Source organism: Mus caroli, unplaced genomic scaffold, assembly GCF_978045245.1.
Source record: "Mus caroli unplaced genomic scaffold, Mus_caroli_1 scaffold_11, whole genome shotgun sequence".
NCBI classification, from domain to species: Eukaryota; Metazoa; Chordata; class Mammalia; order Rodentia; family Muridae; genus Mus; species Mus caroli.
In genome coordinates, this window is record NW_028227266.1 from 63410240 (window position 1) to 63428907 (window position 18668).

The 18668-nt window shown below is 45.3% G+C and overlaps 2 protein-coding genes across 5 annotated transcripts in view; one reads left to right on the forward strand and one right to left on the reverse strand.

The window, feature by feature from the left end:
- Positions 1–545: 545 nt before the first annotated feature.
- On the reverse strand, positions 546–18533 carry LOC115031902 (uncharacterized). Of its 4 annotated transcripts, none has more exons than XR_015048973.1 (4): positions 18425–18533; positions 10917–11066; positions 10018–10114; positions 546–962 (listed from the first exon to the last, which is right to left on the reverse strand). XR_015048973.1 is itself a non-coding variant. In XM_085844710.1 (4 exons), the coding sequence occupies exons 1-3, from the start codon at positions 18002–18004 to the stop codon at positions 1089–1091; spliced, it is 342 nt and encodes a 113-aa protein (XP_085700836.1). In that variant the 3' UTR covers positions 546–962; positions 1061–1088. The 4 variants fall into 4 exon arrangements, 2 of the variants coding, with proteins under 2 accessions (XP_085700836.1, XP_085700837.1); XR_003837539.2 differs by lacking the exon at positions 18425–18533 and adding an exon at positions 17806–17996; XM_085844710.1 differs by lacking the exons at positions 10917–11066; positions 18425–18533 and adding exons at positions 1061–1134; positions 17806–18004.
- Dennd4a (DENN domain containing 4A) overlaps positions 17834–18668 on the forward strand; it is a 112707-nt gene continuing 111872 nt past the window's right edge. The window contains exon 1 of the mRNA XM_021171458.3: positions 17834–18065. The gene's annotated coding sequence lies outside the window, so the exon portion shown is untranslated. The remainder of the gene's footprint in view (positions 18066–18668) is intronic.

Sequence of the window (18668 nt, forward strand, 5' to 3'; positions counted from 1 at the left end):
GAGAGAGAGGAGCGAGAGAGAGAGAGAGAGAGAGAGAGAGAGAGAGAGAGAGAGAGAATAGTTTTCAGGAGTTGGGTCTCTCCTTCCATCTTGTAGGTTTGTGGGGACTGAACCAAGGTCGTCAGGCTTGGTAGTAGTCACCTTTACCCACTGAATCCTCTTGTAAGCACTACAGTAGGATTCTGAGGGAACCCAAAACTTTACTTCTCTTCCCTTTTTAGTCAGAGTGATAGGATCTTGGTGTGTAGCTCAGGCTGGCCTCGAACTCAACATGACCTCCTGCTTCTACTTCTTAAATGGTGGGATCACAAGCATAGGCTACTGCTTCCACCTGGCCTCCTCCCTCCCTCCCTCCCTCCCTCCCTCCCTCCCTCCCTCCCTCCCTCCCTCCCTTCCTCCCTCCCTCCTATCCCTTTTTAATTCTTTGCCAGTTTCATATGCATATACAATGATCTTGATCCTATCTACCCCACGTCTTCCTTCTCACAGCCCGTGGATTAGAAGCAACAGAGCTTAGGTATAGCAGCACATGTTTAATCCCAGCACTCAGTAGGTGGAGATGGGAGGACCTGCAATTTTGAGGCCAGCCTTAGTTTCATCTGGAGTTCAAGGTTAGCTTGGGAAACATGAGACCCTGTCTCAAAAAATCAGAACAAAAGGCAGGGTGGTTGGGTGGGAGAGAAAGTTTATGGGAGGATTGTGTAACACCTACCCTAGTCCTCAAGCAGAACTTTACAGCCTTTGAGTAACTGGCCCAGAAGCTGACGTGGGTAAAGAAGGATGCGGTGGAGACTGGAGGGATCTGTATGTGCTATGGTTTTGGGGAGAAGATTCCTTGCAGAAGGCTTGGCTTTTTGTCTGCTGACACTTTGACTTGTGAAATAAAGATGCCTGACTTAAGTGAGTGTGATGTCTGGGCGTTGAGGATTTGTTCCAGATGTTACACGGCTGTAGGCTGAGATCTGTGAAGAGCAAGAGAGAGACTGGTGAGACTGGATCAGTCTACCATCACTTCTAGCTTATAGTTCCCAGAAATTTTTGTGTGGGAGCATAGAAGAACCTTCATTTTCTTTTCCTGGGGCCCAGTTTCACTGTTTGACATGAGAAGCTGCAGTGTCTTCCCCTGTGCAGAGCCTTAAAAAAAAAAAAAAAGGCTATGTTGTGGGGAAAGGGAGGAAGGGGATGGCTTTGTTTATTTGAAAACCTGGAGTTTACTTCTCAGCACCCACTTGGTGGCTCACAACTACCACGCTACTCCAGTTCCAGGGATTCTGACACCTTCTTCTGGGCCTCTCCGTCACCACAAATGCACATGATGCACACAGACAAGCAAGACACTCATACACATGATGTAATTCTTTTTAAAAAACCTATTACTTTAGAGGGCACATATATTGAATTTTATTTATTTGTCTTGGATAAGGACTTGAGCAGAAGCCCTGGCAAGAAGGTAGCTGATGAAAATGACTGTGCTTTTCGCTGTTTGTTTGCTTGTTTGTCTTACCCACAACTGAGGTACTATTAACACACTACCAAGTCCTGCCCCAGAGCCAGGATACTGGATGTGGTTATGGGGGAAGAAACCCTGACTTTTGATTTTCTGTTAACTTCCTCCCTTGCATTCCAAACACTACTCCAACTGCATCTTAGCCTGTGTCTCCTCGAGCTTTAAGACTATCATCGAAACTACAAAGGTCTGGAGTATTTCACAGATCCTGCATTGCACTTCTTCTATTCACCTGGTGCATAGTTGTCCCAGTTCTTAAGTACACAGCTTATAACAACCTGTGGATTGACACAGAATGACTGTTAATAGTGATCATCACTACCAGAGCATTCAGATGTCTAAATATATCCACACAAATAGGCATGTGCAAAGGAAATTCCACAGGCATTCCTTTTCCTCAATCAACCAGCAACAACCTTGACAGAAGACAATTAGCTTATTGGATAGATTTCCTGCCTGCCATTCCTACTCCTCATCCCCTCTCCAAGCCAGAAACCCCAGGAGACCCCAAGCTGCACACCTTGTCAATACTATGTACACGATGACCAAGTGTCACTTGCTTAGTCTTCACGAGTCTCAATAAAGATGAAAATTGTTTGTTACCTGCCCTTCTCCCAGTTTTATCTGAAACTGTAGAGTCTGATGGAGTGACCTTTGGTAAAAGCAAGGCTCATTTCTGAAGTGAAAGCTAAGAAGCTTCAAGTTTTGTTATTAAAACAAACAAGGCCAGGCAGTGGTGGCCCACGCCTTTAATCCTAGCACTTGGGAGGCAGAGGCAGGTAGATTTCTGAGTTCAAGGCCAGCCTGGTCTACAGAGTAAGTTCCAGAACAGCTAAGGGCTACACAGAGAAACTTGAAAAAACAAACAAACAAACAAAAAAAAACAAAAAAAAAAAACAAAAACAAAAAACAAACAAAAAAAACCCCAAAAAAACCCAAAACAAAAACCAAAAAACAAAAAGACAAAAAAACCCACAAAACAATAACAAACCTCACTCCCAAACAGGTTATTTGCTGAAGACCTTCACCTTTAAGCAGAGTGCCCTTTTCCAATCCCTTCTCTTCTTTTTCTTCACTGGCCTTTCTGCCCACAACAGAAGCAACTGTTACAAACACACAGAAAGGTTTTGCAACAAAATGGCCTTGAAACAGGGTTCTACTCAGCTGCAGAGTTGGGCAATCAAAATAGAACAAATGAAAACCTTGCTTTCTATACCTCATGTGCTGCTTTTTTTTTTTTTGGACAGGGTTTCATGAAGCCCAGGCTGGCCTGGAACTTACTATGTAGCAAAGGCTGGCACTGACCTCCTGATTTTCCTGCCCCTGCTGTCCCACCCAGTGCTGGCTTTAGAGGTGTGTGCTCCTGCCCAGCTTCATCTGTATTTCTAATATAATGATTCCCAAGTAGCTTAAACTCCCCCAGGCTTTGGAATCCTGATTTATCATCAGTACATATCTAGTTTGCACTGCTGTGGTTCAATAAGAATAAACTATGTTCTCTGGGATGATGTTTTCATATTATATTGTTTTCATAGGTAGGACTCAAGAGCATTCTAAAATTCTGCTTTTCCTTGGTTGTGGGCATTAATTGAAAGTATCCAAAGAGTAGGGCCAGTAAGGTGCTTCCGCAGGTAAAGGTGCTTCCTGTTAAGTCTGACGACGCCCACGGGTTGTCCCCCGACTTTCACATGTGTGTGGCTTTTGTGAGCACTCATTCCCACACTCAAATAAAACTTTTAAATGGAATAAAAAGGCTGTGTGTGCTGCTGTTCACATTTAATTCCAGCACACAAGAGGCAGAGGCAGGCAGAGCTCTGTGAGTTTTAGGCTAGCCTGGTCTACATAGTGAGGGCTGGGCTTCCCAGGGCTAGTTATATAGTAAGACCCTGTCTCAAAAAACAAACAAACAAACAGGGTGGGTGGGGCATGGACTGGAGAGATGACCCATCCCTAGAGAAGGTGCTCACTCACCACCAAGCCTGACAATCCGACGTGATCCTCACAAGGTATTCTCTGACCTCCACGTGGGTTTTAGCACACTCATACCCACAGACAAACATTCACCCACACACATGAGTAATGTAATCAAACAATTAATTTTTTTTTCTTTTAAAGATTTATTTATATGAGATCCCATTACAGATGGTTGTGAGCCACCATGTAGTGGCTGGGAATTGAACTCAGGACCTCTGGAAGAGCATTCAGTGCTCTTAACCGCTGAGCCATCTCTCCAGCCCAAAACAATTTATTTTGAAGGACAAAAGTAGAAAGACCAAGAGTTGGAAGCCAGGCTGGGTGACACAATGACACCTGTGTTAACAACAAACAAAGTGGCATGAAATGACATGAGAGCACTCTAGCCAGGGGCTTCCCACAGCTGTGGTAGTGCCTAGCTCCAGTTTGTAGTTTCGATATTGGCCATACTCATTCCTGCCCACCCCAACCCTGAAAGTCAAGCAGAGTCAACAGATACATCTGTTACATTTGTTACATATGCCTTTGCATGAGAACACTAGCGTGGATTCTCTCCTATACTAGTTTGCTGTCCATCTCTAGTAAATACCATGACCAAAAGCAACTTGAGGAAAAGGTTTTATAGATTATAGTCACTAATAAAGAGAAGTCAAGGCAGGAACCGTGGAAGGGAACTGAAGCAGAAACCATGGACGCCTGCCTGCCCTTGCTTTCAAGTGCTGGAATTAAAGGCGTATCCCATGACCACCTGGCTCAGCTTCCTTTCTTCTTTAAAAATTGTTTTACTTCACTCAGTTTCTCCTTGCCTTTTTGTTTGTTTGTTTGTTTTTTATGTATGTGAGTGCACTGTAACTGTCTTTAAACAAACCAGAAGAGGGCATCAGATCCCATAACAGATGGTTGAGAGCCACCATATGGTTGCTGGGACTTGAACTCAGAACCTCTAGAAAAGCAGTCAGTGCTCTTAACCAGTGAGCCATTGCTCCAGCCCCTCAGTTTCCTTTTTTATAACAGCTCAGGACCACCTGCATGAGGGTAGCACCACCCCAAGGACCAGGTCCTCCCATATCCATCATCCATTGAGAAAATGCCGCACAGTCTTGCTAGGCCACTGTGGAAGTGTTTTCTCAATTGAGGCTCCCTCTTCTCAGATGGCCTGAGCTTGAATCAAGTTGATAAAAACTAACAGCAAACTTTCTAATGCAAGTTGGCAAGTGTCATTTGAACTTTGAGTGCCCCTTGTCCTATAAAAGGCCTTAATGATTCTGCATGGAAAGGTAAAGATCTTTGTGTGCCTTTTCGCATCTCCTGAATTTTTAATCTATTATCATAAATTTAGAGCAGCTATTAAACCTCAATGGTCAGATCTACAGAATCAACTAAGGACCTCTAGTAGGTGATTATTATTTTCAAAATACTCCCTTTGGGCTTCAAGGACTATAGCAGTTTTACTGCTGGGAAGTTAAGGAGTCCATTGGTGTTCCACGTGCATTCATGTGTGTGTGCAAGGGTGTGGCCTGAGGACAAACTTGGGTACTGTTGCTTAGGTTCCGTTGATATTTTGTTTGAGTCATCATCTTCATTGCCTGGAGCTTCACTAGCTATTTAGAGTAGCTAGCTGGCCAGTGAGCTCCGGGGATCTACCTGTTTCTGCCTCCCCAGCAAAGGAATTACAAGTCAAAGCCATTGCTTTTTATGTGGGTTCTGGGGATCAAACTCAGGTCCTCAAGCTTTTGAAGAACATGCTTTACCATCTGAGTCAGTTCCCCAGTTCAAGTGCTGGGTACCAAACTCTGGGCTTCTGGAAGAACAGGAAGAGCTCTGAACCAATGAGCCATCTCTCCAGCCCCCTAGCTAAAACCTCTTAAACTCACACACACACACACAGAGGAGAGAGAGAGAGAGAGAGAGAGAGAGAGAGAGAGAGAGAGAGAGAGGAGAGGAGAGGAGAGGAGAGGAGAGGAGAGGAGAGGAGAGGAGAGGAGAGGAGAGGAGAGGAGAGGAGAGGAGAGGAGAGGAGAGGAGAGGAGAGGAGAGGAGAGAGGAGAGGAGAGGAGAGGAGAGGAGGAGGAGAGAGGAGAGGAGAGGAGAGGAGAGGAGAGGAGAGGAGAGGAGAGGAGAGGAGAGGAGAGAAGAGAAGAGAAGAGAAGAGAAGAGAAGAGAAGAGAAGAGAAGAGAAGAGAAGAGAAGAGAAGAGAAGAGAAGAAGAGTGTGTCAAACAACAAATAAACCCAAGTCTGATGATACCAAGTGAATTAAGTAGTCGGGCCCATTCTACTTCATACTGTGGGTTTCTGATGTGGTATGCATGCATGGAAAACAATTTGGCTATTTATTTGATGTGTGTGTAGTGTATATGTGTTCAGATGCACATACACATGTACATGTTCGTGCATATGGAGGTTGGAGGTTAACCTTGGAGTCTTCTACTGTTGCTCTCTATCCTATCTCTTCAAGACAAGACCTGTCACTGGACCTAGAACTCAGCAATTGGCTACAGCAGCTGGCCAGAGAGTTCCAGAGATCTGGTCATCACTCCCCCAGTGATGACATTACAGACATGTGACCATGTCCCACTTGTCCATGGGAGTCAAAGACCCGAGCTGGGGCCCTCAGGCTCTCAGACAGTATGTTCCTCACAAAGCGGTCTCCACAGCCCTGACAATTTCTTTTTTCTTTTTCTTTCTTTCTTTCTTTCTTTTTTTTTTTTTGTTTGTTTGTTTGGGTTTTTTGAGACAGGGTTTCTCTGTATAGCCCTGGCTGTCCTGGAACTCACTTTGTATACCAGGCTGGCCTTGAACTCAAAAATCCTCCTGCCTCTGCCTCCCAAGTGCTGGGATTAATGGCATGCACCACCACACCTGGCAGACAATTTCTTATTAACTAAATGAAGTCTTATCATAGGATTCAGTGAGCTTCTTTGCTAGATACTCCACATAGAAAATGAAGGTGCACTTTTAGACAAAGGTCTGTATGCAGGCGTTCATAGAGGACTTATTTATAATCAGCCTGAACTGGAAAACAAAGTCGTAGTGTACTCATGCAATGGGATTACACTTGGCAGTAAAAATGACCGTGTATTGGAATAGTCAGTCAGAGCTACATAGTAAGACATCATCTCAGGAGAAAGAGAGAAGCCAGGTGGTAGGGGTGTATGCCTTTAATCAACACTCAGGAGGCAGAGGCAGATGGATGCCTGAATTTGAGGCCAGCATGGTCTACAAAGTGAGTTCAAGGCTACAGAGAGAATCCCTGTCTCAAACCCAGCATTTCCTAAGGCAAGATGGGGGAATTGTTGTGTGACAGTGTTCTGGAGAAGATGTGAGTAAATGCCTACTCGTCTGAAATAAGGAGCAACCGACCTGAGCAAGGGATACCTGCAAAATCCTACCTGATGAACCAATGGGTTTTACTGGACACCTCCAAGAACATGGCTGAGGATGGCACAGAATCTCTCATGAACAGACAAGATAAACAGAATGTAATTAAAATGAAAACTATGAAGATGATCTTCATTCCTCACACACAGGAATCTAGACCATCTTAATTACGGTAGATGGCTTCAAAAGGAAGTCCGGGAGCTTTGTGGACTTCAGGATTCCAATACTGCTCTCACTGCATGGAACTTGGTGGTAATGAAAATAGAGGATGAAGATGTGGTATACCATAAATCAGCTGAATGGTTATATTTGGCTATCATTCTACAAACGATTACATTCTGACCGAGGCTTTAGTATCAGAGGAAATGGTTATGGCAACTGCCATCTTACTGCTTCCTGATAAAAAGATAAAAGTTAAAAACGCTTTGCTCTTGGCTTTCAGACGGGATAGCTTGAGGACAAGATGTAGCTACGAGTGTCTCCTGGTTTCAATGGTGAATTGTCAGGATTCGCCACCCCGGGGGGGTTAGATTTAATAAGGCTTACAAGATTAGGATTTTAGTTACTGCGCCCAACGATTGAGTTACTGTCGTTTCTGAACTAAGTTTGTGTTGTGTTTTCCTTCACAAAACGGCTTTCTCAAGAGAGACAGTATTATGCAGATTTGCCAGCAGAACAAATAGAAAAGAAGTTGGCTTCCTGCTCAAGACACCGATTTCACGACATTCCACCCAACACACCAGAGAATTTCTGGGAAGCTGGTTGTCTTTCTACTCAGATATGTCTGGAAAGAGGTTATATTAAGGAAGATCTCACTCTTAGTCCTTGTCCCAAAAGATGGCAGCCTTACAACGCAGTATTTTCTCCAAAAGGCAAAGAACAGACAACCTAGCTGCTGGAGTGAAAGCCAGAGAAGAGACCTTTCTGTGTTTCATTTAGTTATCCATAGTTAAAGTTGGAATAAACATTGATCTTTGATTTTTTTTTTGATCTTCTATTAAAAAAAACCGCTTTGCTCTTTATTCCTCTCCCCTCCACCCCACACACACTTTGGTTTTTGAGACAAAGCCTTACCCTGTAGTTCTCTCTGGCCTGGAACTCTCTATCTAGCCCAGGCTAGCCCTGAACCACTGGCAATCTGCCTACTTCAACTGCTGGGATTACAGGCACCAAACAACACACCTAGCAAAAATGTTTTGCTTTTTTATGTAGACAATGAGCCATCAAATTCATCAAAAACCATAACCATGGGTATGGTGGCATGCAGCTCAGTCGGTAGGACACTCTGTAGTGAGTATGGAGCGTTAGGTCTGCATTGCAGCACTATGCAAAACTGAGTATAGTGTCACATGCCTATCATCCTCGCAGGAGACAGACACAGGAGGAGCAAAAAGGCAAGGCTATATTCAGCTACAACGCAACTTAGAGGCACAGTCTGGCATACATAAAACACTGACTCGAAAAAGGAAGGAAAGAAGGAAGGGAGGGAGGAAGCCTTTTAAATACACAGAAAAGTTAAAAACAAAAAACCTCATGTATTCACATATATTTGGTGGTGGTGTTTGTTTATTTGTTTTTTGTTTAGACAGGCCCCACTGTCTAGGACAGCTCTGGCTGTCCTAGAGCTCACTTTGTAGACCAGGCTGGCTTCAAACTCACAGAGGTCTGCCTGTCTCTGCCTCCCACGAGCTGAGTTAAAGGCCTGCAGCACCATGCCTAGCTTATTCGATAAATCTTACTTTTGCTGTTAAATTTGTTTAGTTTCTTTTCAGAAAAGCAACACATTGCTATAGTTGAAGGCCCTATTTGCTCTCGGTTTTCAATGCCTTCTTCGAGGTACCACTCTCCTGAAGTTGGTGTGCAGCTTATCATTTTAGAGATGTGTTCATGTTGGTAAATGTCAGCAGATTTCACTAAACTTAGTACATGTGTAGTTTTGCCTTTGCCCAGCTACCCATGTTCTCCCTGACCGGCATTTGAGTTTTAGGCAGTCATCACTACTGAACACACACACACACACACACACACACACACACACAGAGTGAACATTCTATGCTGCACAGATGCAAGAGTTTCTTCTCCAAGGAGAGGGGCTTTCAAACTCTCTCCCTCACTCCTCTCTCCCCCTTCCCTTCCCCTCTCCCTCATTCCCTTTCCTTCTCCCTCTCTCCCCTCCCCCCCTTCTTCCTTTCTTCCTCCCCCTTTCTCTCTCTCTCCTCCCCCCCCCCCATCCTCATATACTCACACTGCATGCGCATGTGGAAGCAAGAAGTTGACAGTCAATGTCTTCCTCAATTGCTTTCTACCTTGTGTTTTTGAGGCACAATCTCTCACTAAACCATTTTGGTGAGGCCAATTGGTCAGAAAGCCCTCCAAGACTTGTCCACTGTTCTTTGCTTCAGTGCTGGGCTTACAGGCATGTGGCATCACACCCGACATTTATCTGGGCGCTGGGGTTGAAACTGAGGTCCTCATATAGCAGACATTTTACTTACTGAGCCACCTCCTCAGCCTCTGGTTTTCAAACTTTCAATACCCAAGAATGAGACATGACTTTACATTTAGATCCCAGACATGCAGATCACACTGCCTGGCATGTGTGCCATCTGGGCCATGGTGCAGATTTTTGTACAGTATTTTTTTTTGAGATGTTAGACTTGATCTCAGTGTCATACTAAGAAATACATATAAACAAAGTGAACACATGTCTGCATGTCAATTCTTTTTGCAAAATGGGTGTGCTGGAACACAAACCAGGCTAGCAACACTCCAGGGCCACATGGCTTCTGCCTTCTATCCCTGGTGTCTGTCACTTCTTTGGTGGGAGCTTGACTTCACAGTCTGATGTTACAGGTTAAGTGATGCACAGGTTAAAGAAAATATGAGACCCTGTGGGGCTAACTACCTTTGATAAAACGAAAGAAAGCAAAACAAAATCTGTTTCCCACAAAGACAGAGTTTCACTAGGTAGTCTTGGCTTTTCTGGAACTTGCTATGTAGACCAAGCTGGGCTTAAACTCACAGAGATCCATCTGCCTCTGCCACTCATATGCTAAGGTTAAAAGTGTGTGCCACCAGGCCTGCCCATGGATGTCTTTTGTATGGGAACAGGGTTTTTACTATGTAGCTAGTAAAATGGGGTAGCTTGGATCTTACCTTATAACGCAGCATTGTGTAGCAATTTCCTGGAGCATCCACCTTAGAAGGAAGTGTAAGACACAGGGTGTTCTATGGCGAGGTAAAGCTTTCCATCCTGAAGGGAAGGTAGTTACGTTCAGGAAATAAGCAACTCAAAGGCTTCAGAAAGGTCTTGAAACTTCCCCCCAAGCATATCCAGGCAGTCAGGACTGCTGAGAGATGTTCTAAAGTAGTGCTTCTCAACTTGTGGGTCACAACCCCCTTTGAGATCCGATGACCCTTTCACAGAAGCAGTTTAAGACCATGGGAAAACACGGGTATTTAATTATGATTCATAACAGTAGCAGGCTCTAGAAGAGTCTCAGACCAACTGAGCTACCTAGAAAGGACACTTTCCAACCTGTTGAACTGCCAGTAGGCTGTACAGTGTGCTCCAGGTTTTCAGTAGCTGCACCCATGCTGGGGTGGACTTTGGTAATACAGCTTTGAGTCATTTCTGCTCTTATAAATAACCCTTCGCCTATACTCGTCTATGTAATCCCAATACACGGTATTGGTTCTTCAAGTTGGACTTTGGTGGTATCCTCACTATGGTTGGCTGTTGGTTTCTGTCTAGGGTTAGTAGATGTTTGGTGGCAACTCCTCAGGCTGACCTCAAACCTTGCAATCCTCTGCCTCAGCTTCCCAAGTCCTGGGATTATAAGCATGTGCCATCGTTGCTGGTTTTGTATGTACAATGTTTATGGAGGAGTGCCTCAGAACAGATACACATGGAGGTGGAGTAGCAGGAATAGGAAGAGGGAAGAGCCAGACTACTGAACTGAAACGAGTAGATGGTCTCAACTAACCCTGCACAGGCTGGCATAGTCCTTCAGATTACTGAGAAATGGAGAAGGGGATCAGCTTGGTACACATACCTGCCAGTTACTGGAGACAGCTGCATCCAGGAAGAGGACAAGGCCTAGGGCAATCAATCAGCTTTCTTCCTGGAGAGCCCTTAGAAGGACCTAGATACAATCTGGTGGCTGCCAGCATTCTTGGCAGCTGAAAGAATGAATGCTCCAGTCCTGGAGAGGGAGAATGTAGATGATGCTTTGTGTGTGTGTGTGTGTGTGTGTGTGTAGATTAGGGGTGTGTGTGTTTACATATACACACATATAAACAATTCCTTGATCTGATATGTTCTGTTTCATTAAAAAAAAAAATCATGGTGGCACATTCCTGTTATCATATTGGTTGGAAGGTAGAGGCAGGAGGGTCAGAAGTTCAAGGCCATGCTCAGCTACATAGTGAGTTTGAGGCCAGACATGAGATCCTGCATATAAGTAAACAAAAGAAAAAGAAAAAAAAATAAATTCTAATACTGTAGTGCCTTAAGACTTAAACTTCTTGCTGGCTTCTCAACCAATAAAAAGGTGTCATTCAACTTCCTGTCTTTCAGCATAGGAATCAAATATCTATAGGAGATAGGGGTGACAGTGAGATGGCTCCCTGTGCAGAAGTGCTTGCCATACAAGCCTGGTGATGGTTGTTTGAGGCCTGGAGCCCTAGAAAAGGACATACTGCACAAAGGTGTGCACAATGTCCAAGTGTGCACTACCTTAGCACCTGTACATCTCCCTACAGATACCACACACAAATAACATGTTTTAGATTGAGTATTTTCCCTGCATATATATATGTGTGTGTGTGTATACCATATACATTCCTGGTACCCACAGAGGTCTGGAAGTCAGATGAGGGTGTTAAACCCCCTGGAGCTGGAGTAAAAAATGGTGTGTTCCACTATGTGGACGCTGAAAACTGAACCCAGATTCTCTACAAGAACAACAGGTACTTAACTGCTATATATTGCCATCCCATAATAATCTCTTTCTGAGACAGAGTCTCTCTATATATCCCTGGCCATCTTGGATTTCACTATATAGACCATGTTGACTTCGAACTCACAAAAAAAAATCTTCCTGGCTCAGCCTCTCTAGTGCTGGGTGGTATTAAATGTGTGTGCGCCACCATGCCTGGCCAATAGTTACAGAATATAGGAATAACAGGGTTGGAACAACGACAATGAGTTCCTTTAAAAACGTTGACTTTCTCTCTGAGTTTGAGGCAAGCCTGGAGTTCCAGGACAGCCATGGCTACACCCAGAAGCCCTGCCTTGAAAAAACATGGGGGGAGGGGATATGCTAACTTTCAGGTGCACTTTTGACTGCTCTAGAAAGAGACGGTTCATTAACCTGTAGGGAGAAATATGGCTTTCAGATGTGTGTCCCAGTCTAAGGAAGGACATAGGAAACAGGCTGCTCCCTTTCCCAGGCTCACGTTTTCACCCACAGGTGTTTCCCTTTTCTGGCAGTTTTCCTTAAGCCCAGACAATAAAAGGGTGTCCCTCTTGTCCTCTTTGCAGGATGTGTGTCTGGGTCAGTCAATGAAAAGAAAGCATGTTGGTTTCTGATTTGTTCAACCTGGTGTTTTCCAAATCTCCAGGCTGTACCTCCATGGTGAGCACATGAGAGGCTGACTCACGCTTCCTGCAAGTCAGCGCAGATATCACCCATCCTTCACATGAGTTCAACCTCTGGCCACTCCCAAAGACAGCACAAAGAGTGCTGGAGTCATTTATGAGCATCTCTTCCAGGTCTCCTGTTCGCTATAAAAATTCAAAGAAGAAAAATGCCCTTTCTGCTTTGACCCACCCTCAGCTCCAGGCCCCAAGAGAGATGTCCTCAGCTTTACAGAAAATCTAAGTAAGTTATGTCAGGATTGCTTCAAATGCCATTTTTACCCCCCTTTCCTTTAGACTTTACAATGAGTATTCAATCCCCTGAGCTTCCAAGGCAGTGAGTCTGCTTAGTGTGAAACTTGCTTTAGTCTGACTTTTATTAACGTTCCTTGTCTGGGAGCATGCCTTTTGCCTCTTGGGTGTTCCTGTTTATGGACCACTATGTTCCTTCTGAGTTTTGCCTGATACTTGGAACATAATTGCTGGCTGAGGTGAAGATGTTAAAAGTTAGAATCTGTCTTACCATCAGAGTCTGGAGGCACAGATAAGATGTTAAACAGACCCAATACTTAAAGATAACCTTATTTGGAAGATAATTCCAAAAGAAAAAGCTGCATTTATGAAGCATTGTTGAAAGAGGTGAATTACTCATTTAAGGAGAATGCTGAGAAGTGATAATTTTCAAATCTATGAGAAAATGCTGAGTCAAAGGTGGTGCTTCAGACGGCCACCCAAGAGCAGGGACACCAGTGACCCAGACTGCTACAGGATCCTCCTCTTCCTGGCTATCTCTCTCAATCATCAGGTTTAGAGCTGATTATTCCCTTTTAATTGTGTTACATTTTAGTATGTGTGTGTGTGTGTGTGTGTACTTTTAGGGAAGCTGGTTCTTTCCTTCTACCATGTGGGTCCTGGGGATCTAACTCAGATCACGAAGCTTGTTGGCAGGTGCCCTGTTTGGCTGAGCCGTCTCACCAGTCCTAGAACTGGTCAGTGCTATTATAACATTTTTTTAACTGTCCTTCTTTTAAATTGTAAGACATATTATATTTCCAAGAGAATTACACTAGATTAATCTATTTAAAGACACAAATTGCTGACAGAATCACGTGACTAATGCATTTCAGCGTGTAGGTTGAGTACATGACAATGTCACTCTAACACTGTTTCACAATGAACACAATTTGGCAAACGTGGGTTCTTCTTTGGAAGTCACCCAAAGCCTTTGGGAGAGCTCCTAAGTGGCTGCTGGAAGGGTTTCACACCCATGAGGAAGCCCTGTGGCACAGATATCAAGGACTACTTTAAGGCTACAGGTTTTCCTTTTAAAAGCCATCGAAATGTCTGGTCGGGAAATTAAAGTACCAACTTTAACAGGTGGACAGGCCTGGGCTGTAAAACAGTGTGTGCTCCCAGCACTATTCACGGTTCTCTATAAACATCCTTCATCATTTTCCTTCATGCATCATTTGAACTACAGTGTTTTAAAATAGCTCCTTAGAAACAGCCAGATAGAGTTCCAGGTGTAAAGGGGTGACGTCACTTCAGAAATGGGATGGGAGTGAAAGTTCTAAGCCACGTTCGTCTATCTGGTTCCTGTCTATACTGTTACAACCCCATGTCTAAGACACATTTGGGCCTTGGGTTTCTTTAGCTGTGACTGCAGTGACATATGCCTGGGATGTCGCCAGGACTCGAGACATGACTGCTAAGGGCTCACGGTGCTTGATGAGCCTTTCTAGACGCACAGTCAAGTGTTTCTTATTGGGTTTCTGCCATTTATGTTTGTCTACAGAAAAAAAATCATTTTGTAATATCAAAGTACTTGAGAAGAGTGCTCAGTGGTTAAGAGCACTTGTTCTTCCAGAGTATATGGGTTCAATTCCCAGCACGCACAGTGCGGCTCACATCCATCTGTAAATCCAAGTCTAGGGGGATCCAACACTCTCTTCTGGCCTCTGTGGGCACCAGACATGCACGTGGTACACAGACTCACATGCAGGCAAAGCACCTATACATATAAAATATAATAAAGATATCATTTTAAAAAGCATTTGAGATCAAACACAGGACTTCCTGTGTAATAGGCAAACACTCTTCAGTCATGCCCGAGCCTCTGCTACCTTTTCATATTATTCTCTTCTCAAGAGACAGAAGTTAGGGGCCTGGGGAGATGGCTTACTTGGTAAAGTATTTACTGCTCAAGCATTAGAACCTGAGTTTGATCTGCAGTACCCCTATAAGAAAATCTAGATTTATGTCACAAACTATAGCTATCTCAAAGGAGGGAACCTCAGTTGAGAAAATGCCTCCACAAGATTGGGCTGTGGGCCAGTCTGTAAACCATTTTCTTAATTAGTGATTGGTGGGGGTGGACCCCCAGGACAGGAACTCACGAAGGACCCTGGAGGCACGGCCATAGAGGAATGCTGCTTATTAGCTTCCTCTCCATAAGCAGCTTATTAGTTTCCATTCCATAAGGAATGATCTCATTAGCTTCTTCACTCAGCTGGTGTCATTAGATCTAGGACCACCTGCCTACAAGCGGTGACACAGAGAGTGGGTTAGGCCCTCACGTATCATGGCTGATCAAGAATATGCCCTATAGTTTTGCCTACAAGCTGATCTGATGTAGGTATTTTCCCAACGGAGATTCTCTCGTCTCAGATGATTCTAGCTTGTGTCAAGTTGGCCAGAACTATCTGGCACAGTCACCAGGCCCAGAGGTTTTGACATGGGTTCTGAGGGATGATGAACTCTCAATTGTTTAAACATTTAGAAACGTTTAAAGACTCTCATGCTAAAAAGCAATTCCTGAAACTACACTTTTATATTTTAACTACAACCCTATGATGTAGATGAATCTATGTATATCTCAACTCAGAGTGCTTTATACTGTTGATAATATAATATGCTAAGGTAACCTTTAAAAGGGGATTGACTGGGTATGCTTCACAGCAATCAAACCAATTAGTGGTTAAGTCTAGGGCCAGTGGAAAAAAACCAGGAGTTCCCAATTGAACCCTTAAAACATTTGTTTGTATGTTTGTTTAAAGCAGAGAATTGCTTAAGCGCATGCCTAGCATGCACCAATTCCTGGTTCCATGGCTGTAGAAAGTGGGTGTGGTGGCACAAGCTGCCATCATAGCGCTCAGAAGGTGGAAGGCATGAGAATTGTAATGGATCTGACACCAGCCTGAGCTATTGAGTGGGCTTATCTTAGAGGAGGAAAAGGTAGAAGCGTCTAAGTAGTGTTATTGAGGTCTAAAGGAGGCATGTATTTAGAGCCCTCAACTTAATAACTTTGACATATGTGTATATATTTGTGACCATTGTGCAATCAAGATAGTGAACACATCCATTGCCCCCAAATGTTTACTTGTTCCCTTCATGATATAGGCTCTCTCTAGCAACCACTGATTGGCAGATAGCTATGCCCTCACATTGGAGGTGAAAACATCATGGCTGACATTGACAGTAGGGAGGAAGGTTAAAAGACTTCAGTTTTTGCCAGGCAGTGGTAAAGGTGCATTCCTTTAGGCCCAGCACTTGGGAGGCAGAGGCAGGCGGGTTTCTGAGTTCAAGGCCAGCCTGGTCTACAAAGTGAGTTCCAGGACAGCCAGGACTGAACAGAGAAACCCTGTCCTGGAAAAACAAAACAAACAAAAAAAGGGGTGGGTGGGTGGGTGTGGGGATCAACAATGGTATTATTTAATAATTTTCAGTGAAATTAGTGTACTTTTATCTACACAATATAATGTGATGCCCACACATATTTTAAACAATTTGAACTATATTTGGTGAACTCAGTGTTGAAGAGACTCAAACTTAGATTAAAAAAAAAAAACCCTCTCAATCAAGGTTCTCTGGTCCATATGTTGTCTAGAATATAAATATAGATGCCATACTTCAAGTACCACTCACTGTTCCCAACTGCTTTGTTCCCTACTTACCATCCAGTGGCTTCGGCCTGCAGTTAGAATTAAGGCTAGTCTTGTATTTCTAGGCCCTGTACAACCGAGCTCTCAACTCGCTCTCTAATCTAATGGAAGGGCTTCTCCAGGCAAAATACATTTCTCATCAACACAGATTCCTCGCAGTTCTAAAAGCCAAGCTCCTCCCTATTGCAGGTTCTCTGCATGATCTTTTTGCTTTACTCAATTCTCCGGGGCCTTTCTTCCATTACTGGCTTCTTCCTGCACTTCAGATAGGCACAGCCTTGATCATTCTGGTTTCAAAAACCACCCTGTTATCTGCTACCTAGAATTCTTCCTAGAACTTTTATGTTTCTTCTCCAAGCATTAAATATATTTGTTTGTTTGTTGTTGAGCTTCTCCCACTAGACCTCAACTCCCTCAAAGCAGACCTTTTCTGGTTCCCTGACTATTGTGTGTCAGCCCTGCTGGGTTTTCCAACAATGTTGTGGGGATGAATGAGTCCAAGAGAAGGAGTGGAGGTGTAAAATAAAACTGTAATCTCGGTAAGTAATAAAGATGAAGCCTGTTTTGTATGGATTAACTTCAACCTAGAGGGATTTTTTCTTTTTTTAAAGGTCCTATTTCTTCCTTCATTTGTTTGTAGAACTCCAGCTAACATTATTCAATACTTTTAAGGCATACACTTTACATTTCTGAGTAACTCTGTAGAGGTAATCAGCCTTTATTATCCGCATTTTTCAAAGGCATCTTGCCAATAGCCATTAACGGTAGACCTGTAGTCTAGTTTAAGTAGGCCATATCTAATTAATCAATGTAATGGACACCCTTTCAGTCAACAATAGCTGTTTTATCAACGCGCTTTTCAGAGAACCCCTCTGAATTCCCCCTTTTCCCTGACCTTCTGTCTGGGGACTGAAAGCTACTGGTGGTTGCTAACCGCTTAGGGGATTTTCTGCAGAATACCAGTGACTTTGGTGGGCGGATCTCAGCTCAGACCACTGCACCAAGCTCCGGCAAGGCTAGAACAGCAGGCAGTGCCTGGAAGGAAGAAACAGGTCTGTTGGCCATAGCTGGATGCTTGTGAAAGAGGAAGGTACAGTGCGCCTTGTTCTTACTCGCCAGGGGCTCGGAATCTCCCAACCTGAAGGGGAACCACGATGCGTTTCCCCAGCTACACTTGCCGTCACGAGCCAGCCCGGCCCCACCCCGCCCACAGCCCCACCCAGCGGCCCGCCCACTTGCGGGACCCTTGTTAGTCCCCTCCCCCCACGACCCACCCCCTAGCTCGGCCCATTCCTGCCCCTCGGGTCAGATTCGGCCTGTGATTGGTTTTTGTTGCCATAGTCCCCGCCCCCATGTCTTTACCGTCACTCGCAAGATGGCGCCGGCCGCGGCGGGTTTGGCGGCTGGTGCTGAGGAAGGAGGCGGAGGCTGTGGCGACCGCGCGGGGAGGGGGAGTCCCGTCTGACTGAGACGGCTGGGCGGAGCGCCGGGCCGGGAGATGAGCTAAGCTGGCTGCAAGCGCCGCGACATTCAGCCCCCTCGTGTCCCGCCCGCCGCGCATGAGGGGATCAGACTCTGCATCTCAGGCTCTTCCCGGTGCTCGCGCGGGGGCCGGCGGGGAGGTGAGTGGCGGGGGCGGCGGCGTGGGCATCGGTGGCATAGGGAGCTGTCACGGCCCTGAGGAGGTGACTGGCAGGGGGACGCCGAGCCGGGTGATAGGACTTGGAGGGCCGCTAGGCGCGGGCAGCTGCTAGGAGGGGCTCTGGCCGTCCCGGAGGATGGCGAGATGCTGCCGATGGCGTTCGCGCGCCTCCGTGTGGGAATGAGCGCGGGACTCCGGGGGGGTCCCTCCGGACTGGCCATTTGGTGCTGGCCTGGGGCTGTTGTTGTTGGGGTGATGGGGCGGGGGCGGACGGTGGGGAGGTCCTGAAGCTGGGATTTTGACAAGCCCGTTACGTAAGGTTGCTTCCCGGAATCCCACCTGCTCTGGGTTTCAAACCCGCGGCGGGGGCTGCTTTCCCGCGGCTGTTCAGTCCAGATGCCGGGGCCCGACTGGGGCTCAGGTTCCACGTGAGCCCGGCCAGCGTCCAAGTTGACCAGTGTGTGTGTGTGTGTGTGTGTGTGTGTGTGTGTGTGTGTGTCTCTGTGTGCACACGCGCGCGCAATTCTTGGTCATCACCACTCCTTTTGAAGTTTATCTCTTTCTAGAGGGGAAAGACGAAGGA

Coding starts and splice junctions, on each gene's coding strand:
- LOC115031902 (XM_085844710.1), bottom strand. CDS start 18,004: ATGCGCGGCGGGCGGGACACGAGGGGGCTGAATGTCGCGGCGCTTGCA. Junction 10,115..17,805: donor GCGCCATCTTGCGAGTGACG/GTAAAGACATGG, acceptor CCTTCCCTTCAG/GATGGAAAGCTTTACCTCGC. Junction 1,135..10,017: donor ACACAATGCTGCGTTATAAG/GTAAGATCCAAG, acceptor TTTTTTTTTAAG/GCTCTGCACAGGGGAAGACA.